At 36.4% G+C, this 11,809-nt stretch overlaps 1 protein-coding gene across 1 annotated transcript in view; it reads right to left on the bottom strand.

Moving 5' to 3' along the window:
* LOC122808477 (probable ATP-dependent RNA helicase DDX5) overlaps nt 1–11,809 on the bottom strand; it is a 710,554-nt gene that overhangs the window by 380,683 nt on the left and 318,062 nt on the right. Inside the window, exons 8-9 of the mRNA XM_044079433.1 lie at nt 10,917–11,389; nt 10,056–10,184 (exon numbers count right to left, since the gene is read on the bottom strand). Coding sequence (XP_043935368.1) covers nt 10,056–10,184; nt 10,917–11,389 — 602 coding nt within the window. The remainder of the gene's footprint in view (nt 1–10,055; nt 10,185–10,916; nt 11,390–11,809) is intronic.

Here is an 11,809-nt window from a genome sequence, read left to right as displayed (position 1 = left end):
TCCAGAACAACACAGGAAGCATTTTAATGTGCAAATCTATTAGTAAATAAAGCACATCAGAAATGTATTACTTTATCAATCTGTCAGCCCTAATATTAAGTACTGGTGTAATCGATACATACTCATTTAAACCTGGACGGAAAGTAGCATCAAGTTTAAGCTGCTACACAAGTTCTCCATGAGTAAACCAGCACTTCCAGTACCCCCCCCCCCCGATTAATGCAGTTAATTTCCAAAATCTCAAAGGAAACCTTTTTAAAACCAGAACAGCCTGTAGAATGCTCATATACGGCGGTGGTTTCTTTGTGGTTTGAAATATCAGATGCATTCATAAATTCATGTTTCAAGTGATCTTTCAGTTTTACCTATATAATATGCTGAACGTTGATCTCACTTTGCTAAATAAACAACCCTGGATGTATTTGCAACCATTTTTCCAGTGAGATTAGAGATAACAGTTAAGCATAACTGGAGCAATTTTAAAGTTAATATGGTAGGGGTAGCACCAACATTTATTACCAAAATAGCCAAAATTGTCAAGCAATTTGAAAATAAAATTTCAGGGATTTTACCCCAAGAAGTAGGGGCTTATTCTTATAGTGGTTGCAAACAGTGGTCATACATTATAAAGGTGCATAACCTTACACTGGACAACAATCTTATATGTCGTGTTACCTTTCAAAAAGGTAACTGCAATACATCCAGGCTTGTTTATTTTGCAAAGTCTGATCACTGCCCAGCACATTACATAGGTAAAACTGAAAGATCACTTAAAACACATTTATGAGCACATCTAGGATACTGCTAACAAAGCAACCATCATATTATACAAACATTCTACAGGCTGTTTTGGTTTTAAAAACATTTTCCTTTGGGATTTTAGAAATTATTAATCTCGGGAGGAGGGGGGTGACTTGTGTTGTCTTACTGATAGAGAACTTATGTGGCAGCTTAAATGCATCAGTTGCACCAGTACTTAACATTAGGGCTGACTGATGGGTATAATGTGCTATATTTACCAACAAATTTGCACATTAAATTATGCTTCCTGTGTTATGGAATCCTGTGCCTTTAAGAAAAGTTAATTTAATCACCAAGTATCCTGTGCACCATGAGTCAAAGAACTGCATTTTCAACAGTATGTAATATGTGTTGGCTTATCTGCTCATTTTATTCTGATGAAGTCTCCAAGACGAAAACACTCTTTTAATAAAAATGATTTAACCAGTTATTGGATCCTCGGTGGCATTATTTATATTTGAATTCTGAGTTTGGTTAACATAATGCTGCTCCTTTCTAAATTTTCCTATCGCCATGTTAACATGTCCCTCTTGCACACCCACCCTACAGACATTACTGACTGGTGCATGTACGAGGGAGCTGGGGGATAACAATCCCTGCCCCATTACTTAAAACATCCTCTGATGAAAGGATGGATGCACTGAAAGAGGGTCTCGGGATGACTAGATAGTCGTAGGTGCTGGAAAACAAATTACTCTAAATTTATCATGTGCAGTACCTTCCTTTTCCACAAATTCACCTTATGTCAGAATTCCTATTCAGTCATTTTATAACTGGATACTACTTCGTTAGCACATCTAAATGTCTTCCTTGCCTCAAATACAAGGTTAATCAAGCATTTAATGGTTTCTTTTTACATCACATATACTGCTGATATGCCATAATGTGTTTATGAAACCACTATACAGAATACATTGGGTGTTGCATAAAATGTTTTTATAAAAACAAGCTAATTTCAGCTGATTAAAGCTAATTTCAGTGCTTACAGAAATTGTATGGTTCATTCATAGGTTAGTACTAGACAAACTGCCCTTATGGGCCATTTTAAGCCTAGCCAATTACCCCATGTCAGAATCAAACCCTGCACCTTGTGTTTCTAAGGTATGGAGCAACATTACATTTTTCAGTTTCAGACAAGTACAAGTGGTTGAACAACAAGTCACTAAAAATGAGTTACTGTTAAATGGTTGTGTTACTAAAACTCTGGCTGTCTTGATTGTGTTCAATGTCAACCTATATGGCTTTATTTTCTTTTGGGACAACAACAATTCCATAAAGGCAAATTCAACCTTAACATTTAAGTAGTTTGCACCTGCTGCAATCACTGTATAAAAGGAAAAAAAACGATTTATTGATTGTAATTTACTGGTCATCTCTAAAATGTATTAATTGTAGCCCACAAAAGCTACTGGTTTATTAAAGACAGATGTGCTCTCTAACCACGAATAGCACATTGTTACAGAAATGTGAAGACTTGTCATAAAATGCAAGCCTAGAGACTGGGTTAACACCATGCTACTCCCTAGAGAGACTGGGTTAACACAGCATGTTATTCAACTTAAAGCCTCGTGGGCCGTTTAAGTGTGGCAAAAACTCAAGACTTCCTTAAAAACAAGAAAAGGGATCACCCCTCTGGAGCTTACACAGGACATTTACCTTCACCTTAAGATGCTCAAGTTTCAATTTCATAGCCCCACAATTCCTTTGTGATAAATACTCTGGTTATTTTTGTTAAGCAGAAAAAAGCTATTTACAACTGGCTGAAACTGTGTAGTACACCATGGCTAACATTTTTAATTTGGCTCATTCACTCCAATAGCTCCATTACAAATAATGCATCTCAAATACCTTTCTAACCGATATGAAGATACTCATTATAGCCTATAATGCCTGCCTTGGTCCCTTATTACAGCATCCAATTTTAGCATGTGGAGATCAATTTTATGATAGAGTGGCTACTCAAATTGTATGCTACTTCACCTTGTAAGGTATCCAGAAATCGTATACATAATTATGTCCACTTATTCAAACGATATACTGACACAGATTAAGTGCAAGAATAGCATACTATGTTAGGTGAAGGCTGAAAGAAAAACTGGTCTGGCTTTAGTACAAGACTACAAATAAATAAAACTAGTAATTAGGCAAATAAGTATTTGATGTCAAATTAGAGGCATTTCATTAGAACATTAAAAAAATTTAATAGGGGTAAATCTTAGTGGTCAGCAGTAGGACTACATCCTTGATTGCTTTTCATAAAGCACATGAAAAAAGCTATGACTAGCTACATTTGCAAAATGCTACAGAACCATTGTAAGATGGTTTCTGTTAAATCTTCAGACAGTTTAATATGTTCAGCTTCTTCTACAGGACTGTTAAAGGTATACAATGTCAATATTCACCTAGTAATAAGCAACATTCTTATGCTTAACCGAAGCTGAACATTAAAAGAAAAAAATGACGACAGTTTTGGATAATTGAGGTTTTCCTCAAAATGTCTCATCAAAATTGGAGAAAATTATTCAAGTCTATCAGATTCTAGATGCAACGTCCATAACACATGCTGGAGTTCTGACTTCACAAAGTGTGGTTAGAAACGTGCAAGGTTTTGTAAACTCAGGTGAAACAAACTACTACGTAGCTTGAAATCCGTTTTTAAAGAGACTTTGAAGACTACCTCTGTATCCAGTCAGATATAGGTTGACTTGGAAAAGATTTCATTACAGGAAAAAAAAATAAGAAATCAAGTGTGCACAAAATATTTACATAATGGAAGCACTGCATGTACCATGAAAAAAAAATCCAAATTTTCCAGTTAATTTTAGGGTTCACTCGGTTAAGTACATTTATTTTCATGACAGAACTCTACATATATGATGCCTCCAAACTGTTTTTTAAACGGCTGACCTAAAGGTATGCATAGCCCTCTTATCTGGCTGGCATCAGGTTAAGATGCAAGGTTTTGGATATGTGCTCAATGTTAACAGGATTTAGAGTTCAAAACAACCTGCTTCAATTATCAATGTTTATGACTACTTTTGAAGGTAATAATGGTTTATCAGAAAGCAAATCCTCTCTTCTGAGGAAAGCTTATGTGCAATGCAATTTCTTTTTTAGGAAGACTGGGATACTGCTGCATCTCTTATACATCTAAACCTGCTTCTGACAGGTTATAGGGCACAAAAGTCTTCCAAGACATCTGTCATGGGCCAAGGAAAACCCAATTACATAACATTAAAAGACCCATTTCCCAAACACACATACTTGCAACCAATTAGCCTTATAGATGGTTCGTTTTAACCTCGTAACATTAAAATAGGATTCCAGAACATTATTATGGCTTTGCTGGAAGGCTAAAAATGTTTTTCCTCCTCTTACCATAGAGCTTACCTTCCTAACTATTCTACTGACTTGCACGTTCTACCTGTGAGACAAGTCCAATGGTGCAATCATTCCTATAGGGTGAGTGCTGAACAAACCAGGGGTATTGCTATCACCCTAAGGTAGATCTGCGTTTCTTAGTAAGCCTCATTTATGCTCAGTAGTTTCCAAAAGGTTGGCATGCGGTGGCCCTTTTAAGGCATACCATGCCTCTTAAATGATGTGATCAACAGACCCCCCCCCCCCCATACATAAGCACCATTGTGTGATCCCTAACCTTACAGGGGAGTTTACCAGAGACTGTACTGACCTGAACTAGGTCTCTCTGAACAGGGGTGAACAAACCTAAGCCTAGTTCATCCTCTCATGATAGTTTCAACAAATACCCAAGAAGCTAGTCACGCTCTGTGAGGGATGTAGTTGTAGCTTCATCACTTTACACCAATGAAGCTGAAAGAATGCAGACTTGTTAGAAAACTGCAGTAAACCATTCTGCTTTTACAAAAATACAGATACAAGGATATTCTGAAAAATACTTTTAGGAAAAATATGTCAAGCATTAAACTATAACCAGAGATAAGTTAACGAAAATACATAAAACCAAAATGCTAAGAAAAATAAACCAAAAAGCTACTGGAAGATCATTAAAGGAATTAAAAAAAAAATAAAGCACCGTAATTTTTTTTTTTTTTTTTTTTTTGAGGAAATTGGCATTTTATGAAAAAGCAGAATATTCTATCAGGAACAATGAGTAAACTTTCAAAAAAACATGGCAGCTGTAAGGTAGATGGAGCCAACAGCTATTACACATTCTGCATCTAAATGTTAATTACAACCAAAGCAATGGATACCACAAACCTAATAAGATTTTTTTAATTGGAAAAACAAAATTGTATAAACCTGTTCACTGCTAATAGAGTTATTTAGTGTTAACAGTATGAAAATAGATAATCATGTCATAATAAAAATGAAATGGCATTTTTTCATTAATCTAAAAGAGACCGAACTTTTGTGCTGGAAGGACAGTGATGTGTCAGAATATGCACATTACTGCTAATTTTTACTAGGAGTCACTTAGCTACATTAAAGATAAAAAACCTCCAAATAAATAATTGGAAATATTTAACTACCTAAAATAAAATACATAGTATGCAGTCCCTAAACTCTACCCTGTACTAGTTTTACCCAGCTGTAGAAATCCTGTCTGAATCTTGGTCCAAGTTAATTAAATACAGATATTAAGATTTCAGAACTTGCTACAGCATTTTCTCAAAATTCATTTTATTGGTTCAAATTTAATAAAATGCAATTACATAGTGGCAGTGGAAGAGCCAAATAGGCAGGAATAGGAGTGAATGGGGTGGTCTGCTCACCTCTCCCAGGGGTACAGGCATGGGCATTTCAGAAGCACTTGGGGAAGTGCAGTTTCTCTTTGGTAAACCACTTCCAGTGGCTGAAGGGGACAAGTGCGGCTTGCTTGCTGGCAATTTTCCTTGCAAAATAAAGGCAGCCAGCATGGACAGACAGCCTATTGCATGACCCTATTCAGCTCCACAAGTGGAGCATCTGAGGGAACATAAGAATTAAAGTAGAAAGCCCTCAAACCACACCTGATTGCTGTCTGAATAACAGACCCTCCAGGACAAACCCATGGCCCAGTAAGTGAACAAACTAGCTAACTGGTTTGTTAAGGGGCTGATGGCAGACAAGCAGCAGGATCAAACAGAATACAAATAAAATGCATACTTCTAGATCTGCAAGCAAAACAGATAATCTGATTTGAATTCCTAGGACAATATCTCATTTTATAAAGCAAAACAAAAATAGCAGTTTGATTTTTTTACATAAAGCACAAAAGTCAGCCAGAATAGTTTGACAATTAAAATGTTTACAAAACTTTATTCTGAAACTGGCTTCAATGGTTACACATATATTAAGTGTGATTTGAAGACATCGACATTAACATTTTTACTTTTCAGCATATATCCTCTGCCTTTAATTGTAATAATTTTAGATGTTAGAAAGCAGACTATCAAAGTTCAGCATTTTAAGACAATTACATTAAACACAAGTTGTCCATTAATTCAAAACTGCTGGCTGTTTCCTCCACTAACTGCGTTATCAATTATCAGACAAGGTCCACTTACAAAGGGGAGCAAAAAATAAAAAACTATGTAACACTGTAATCCATTCTTAAAAAAGTTATAAATCAACTTTCAAAAGTAAAGACCAAGGAGACAACAGTTTTTCACAAAATGTAACCAAATTTTGTTAAAAATGTTTTGCAAAAATTAGAAACAGACGAAGATAGTTACACTTAAGACAGTAAAGGAGCTTGGAAGAATCAGTTAAAATAGAAAAGCTAAGATAGGAAACAAGTAGCAAAGAGTGTCAGAAAATCAAGACAGAAAAAAATCAGCAGAGAGGAATAAAACTTAGAAAATGAAGGAGGGGAAGGACAGGGTAGAAACAATGAGCCGGATTATTAAACTATTTGGTGCATTTAGGCATCTCTCAACTTATCTCAAGAATTTTGAAACAGAAAAATGATTGGGTGTATGCCAAAACTCAGGGATATTTTTTAGCTTTTACTCTATAGGCTCATAGAGAAGTACTACGCTAGCTGTCCTTACAGGCCATTTTAAGCCTACACAAATGGCATTTTTGTGCTTGACATACTTATCCTATTTGGTTACAGACAGGCCTTACATCTCATGATTGATATTACCCCTAATGAGAATAACTGGGATTATACCACAGATTTGAGGAAGAGCAACTGATTAGCAAGGAGTAAGGACAGCTATGAAGAGGATGAAGAATGGAAAGGCGGTTGGTCCAGATGACATACCTAGGGAAGCATGGAGGTGCTTAGAAGAGATGGCAGTGAAGTTTGTAACCAGATTGCTTAATGAAATCTTGGAAAGTGAGAGGATGCCTGAGGAGTGGAGAAGTGCATTGGTACGGATTTTTAAGAATAAGGGTGATGTGCACAGCTGTAGTAACTACAGAGGGATAAAATTGATCAGCCACAGTATGAAGTTATGGGAAGAGTAGTGAAAGCTAGATTAAGGAAGGAGGTGATGATTAGTGAGCAGCAGTACAGTTTAATGCAGGGAAAGAGCACTACAGATGCAATGCTTGCTCTGAGGGTGTTGACAGAAAGTACAGAGAAAGTCAGGAGGAGCTCCATTGTCTCTGTGGACTTGGAAAGCATACGATAGGGTGCCTACATAGGAGTTGTGGTATTGTATGAATAAGTCAAGAGGGGCAGAGAAGTATCTATGAGTGGTACAGGATATGTACGAGGGCAGTGTGACAGTGGCAAGATCTGCAATAGAAGTGGCTGATCCATTCAAGGTGGAGGTGGGAGTGCATCAAGGATCAGCTCCAAGCCCTTTCTTACTTGCAATGGTGATGGACATACTGACAGATGAGATCAGACAGTAGTCCCCATGGACTATGATGTTTGCAGAGGACACTGATCTGTAGTGAGAGTAGGAACAGGTTGAGGAGACCCTGGAGAGGTGGAGATATGCTCTAGAGAGGAGAGGAATGAATGTCAGCAGGACAAAGACAGAATGTGTGTGCATAAATGAGAGGGAGGAGAGAGGAATGGTGAGGATGCAGGGAGTAGAGTACGCAAAAGTGGATGAGTTTAAATTCTTGGCTCAGCAGTTCAGAATAATGGTGAGTGTGGATGAGAGGTGAAAGAGTACAGGCTGGTGGAGTGGGTGGAGAACAGTGCCAGGAGTGATGCGTGTCAGACAGGTACCAGTAAGAGTGAAGGGGAAGGTCTACAAGATGGTCTTAAGACCAGCTATGTTATATAGGTTGGAGACAGTGGCACCGACAGACAGGAGTCAGAGCTGGAGGTGGCAGAGTTAAAGATGCTAAGATTTGCATTGGGTGCACCAAGGATGGACGGGATCAGAAACGAGTATATTAGCAACAGAAAAAACACGAGTATATTAGTAACAGAAAAAAAAAAGATTAAATAAATGATAAAATCAGTGAGAACAGGAAACACACAGAGGTACAACGACAACCAAGACCACTTTAATTACAACGATAATTCAGTATTTACATCCGATGTTGCAAAACGCTTTTTGTCCCTTACAATGAAGGGACTTCTTCAGGCAAACAATTTAAAACAAATCAGTGCTGTTCAAATACATTGAGGACCCTACCCTGATTAACACTAATTAACATAATTAATTCCTTTCATCTGTATTAAAGAATAAAATGTAAAAGGTTATGCTTTTCACTAAGGTACATATGTTTCATAGACAATACATACATTACATAAAAAGTCACGATCTGTGTAACTGTTCCTCTAACAAATACTAATTTTTATGAAGATTTTATTTGAAACACAATAAGAAAAATGAACAACCAATAATATTAAAAGTGGTTGTTAAAAACAACTTTAAAAGCTTTTGAGCACAACCTTCATACTACGGGACAGTACTTATAACATAAATGTTAAACATACATGTATTTAAAATTGTATGTGAATATGTCTAAAATACGTGTATGAATAAAAATGTAAATTATAAAATATACAAGTTAAAAATTACTTTAAACTACCTCAATACATTTTTCAATTTGAGTACACGAGTAATAGAATAAACTTCATTCAAACCAGGTGGTAAACATGCCCTGGTTTGTAATTGCCAGCAAAATTTGCATTTTTCCAGCAGTAATGATTCTGGACCACCTCTACCATCACTATTGATGCAGTCAATTGCCCTAAATCTAAAGGTGTGGTCCAAATGGGCATCAATATGTCTGGCTAATGCATTTTCTATTTTATGGTTCTTAATATAAATGTTCATATACTCTCTTTCTTAGTCTTCTCTTACCAGTGTAATATGAGGGACACTTTTGGCATTGTGCTAGGTAAATCATGCCGTTAGACTGACAGTTGAATCTGTATTTCGTGGTATAATTATATTCCTTGATGTTAAAGGAAATATCTGTTGCCATATGGGCTCAGTATCTACACATACAACACTTGAACCTACCATTATTTCTCCTGTGCGTTAGCTGGTTGCTTCTACATTCTAAAATTTTTTTTAGATTTTTACCACGCTTAAAAACAAATTTGGGTGGCATATTAAAATAATCTTGAATAGTGTGGTCATTAATTATGTATTCCCAGTTTTTTTAAATATTCCTTATAGTGAAACTGTCTATACTGAATGGTGTAATGAAAGCTAAGCTTAAATCATCATGAATAGGAAGGCCTTCAGTATTGGTAGAATACATTGTTACAGTTTCTAAAGAAGTAGTGTTTTCTCTCTCAGATAGAATTGGTTTATAAGTTCCTAGTGACCTCTTGGTAGTCACCTCATGGTTCAAGGGGTCTAGGAAATTCTGGGGGTAACCTCGACTGGTGAACATACATGCTAATTTTTCACATTCCAGTCTAAATGAATCTTCCTTGGAGAACATATGGGCAGCTCTTATTAGTTGGCCCTTAACCACAGATCTTTTTTGACATGTGGGGTGGCAGCTACTATAATGTAAAAAATTATTAAAGTTTCCTCACGAAAAATAGTTGCTGTGTAACAGCAGTTTTCGGCATCTTTTCTCAAAAGTACATCCAAGTAGGAAATCTGACTGTCGTGAAAAGCGCAACTAAAAGAAAGTCAGTTGTACTGCTGAAATAAGAAACTGTTTACCATCGGTTTCATTCCCCTGAATTAACATAAATTTGTCATCCAAATAGCATGTATAAAATTTAATTTGGTGTGATATATGGGCTACATCAAAAATGTACTCTTGTTCCCAGTGGGCCATGACAAGATTAGCAAAACTGGCACCACATGATAAGCCCATTGCCACACCAATTTTTTGTAAATAAAATTTACCATTGAATGTAATAAAATTAAAACTCAGGATCAAATCAAGCAGTTCCTCTATCAAGGAAATCTCCGATTCAAGTGCTTTTCTAGTACGCAAAACATCTTTCACCCATTCAATACCGGTCGTTTGAGGTACTGCAGAATAAAGATCCTTTACGTCTACTGTTAAAAAATTAGTCAGAAAATTCAAGGTCATTGATGTTTGATAAAGTCCACGAATCTTTACAAAGTTGTTTTTCACTCAACATTTTTTCAGGATGTGATCAACTGCCTTGGTGCAAACATAGGTGATACTATTTCTAGTGTCCACAAGAGGTCTCAGTGGGGGGTCATTTAAGCATTTGTGGATCTTTGGTATCCCAAACAGTAAAGGTAATCTGGGTGCTGGCATGTTTAAAATATTAAACATGTCAAGATCAGTTCCATTTTCTAAACATATCGTTAAGGTATGAACGTATTCTATTATATGCAGTATTCACTTCACTTTTAAAAACCTCTTCGTAGGTTTCGGTAGTTATAATACTTCCCATATGATGAATGTAATCATCGCAGTCCATTATAACCACCCCACCTCCCTTGTCTGGCTGCATAATTCTTACACCAGCTTGTTGTAGTATTTTAAGCTCATCTCTTACAACTTTGGTTATGTTAAAAACATTCATGTTATTAATGTCCATTTTTAAACAATTCACAATATCCAACTCACAAGCAAGTTCAAACAGGGACAAAGAAGGGTGTATGGGGGGTTAAAAGTACTAGCTACTCTGAATATATTAGTAACTGTAGTGTTTTCACCAATCATTTTCAGGATTAATTTCCTTGTAAATAGTTTACAGTCAATTAAGGTAGTTGAGACATCAGCCTTACTGGCTGGAACAAATGCAGGACCTTTTGCCAGCAAATTAATTGAGGCTGGTGCAATGTCTATATTAGAAAAGTTATAAACTCTGAAGTCTTTGGCATCATTGTATAGCACTTTACAAGTATTAAAGTTACTTACAGAAAGTGCGTTTAGTTCATCTTTCTGTTCCTGCTGTTGTAATAAGTTCTTGTTGGTTGCTGCCTCGAGTTGTAATTCGCGGCTGATGAAAATTTGGATATTTGAATTTGTATTAGAGTTAAAGTTGTTCTCAGAGTTGTTTCTGTTGTAATTATGACGTCTTTGTTGGCTATTCCTCGTGTTACTAGAGTTCTGGTTGTTTGTAACCGTATCGCCATTAGTATCCTCAACTGTAGGGGCCGTTCTATTAGAACCTCCCTCACGTATATGTGGGTGTGACTCCTTGTTAAATTGAGAAGATGGTGGTTTTGGATAGGCTGTGCCAGTATCGTAGGCTTGCCTATCAATTTAATTTTTTAATTTTAATACTCTTCTGTTTATTAATGTATTGGTCAATACTTGAGAACAACCATTCATAATCAAAACGGTATCTTGTGAAATCCATATTCTCTTATTGTATTATTGAAGACTGCCGCTTCACTGCAGAGAACATCTAGAGATTGTTGGTAATGTTTACACATTAGTTCTAGGATTTCAATGCCATGCCTATCGAACATTTTTATAAGATCACGGTGAAATTCAGACCCATCTTGCATCCCTGTTGGGTATAGCCACAGTCTTAGCCCTTTAGGGACTATACCCTCTCCAACACATTTTTGGAAATACGTAATTTCCAATTGAAGTTTTTTTTATTTTGAACAATTTTTGGTCAAGGTCATGTAATGCAGTTGTGATATCTGGAGACCCATGAGCTCAATGT

This window comes from Protopterus annectens, chromosome 8.part0 (assembly GCF_019279795.1).
Source record: "Protopterus annectens isolate FY-2018-M chromosome 8.part0, PAN1.0, whole genome shotgun sequence".
Taxonomy (NCBI): Eukaryota; Metazoa; Chordata; order Ceratodontiformes; family Protopteridae; genus Protopterus; species Protopterus annectens.
Note: the sequence above shows the minus strand (reverse complement) of the source record. Positions and strands in the feature narration are given on the sequence as shown.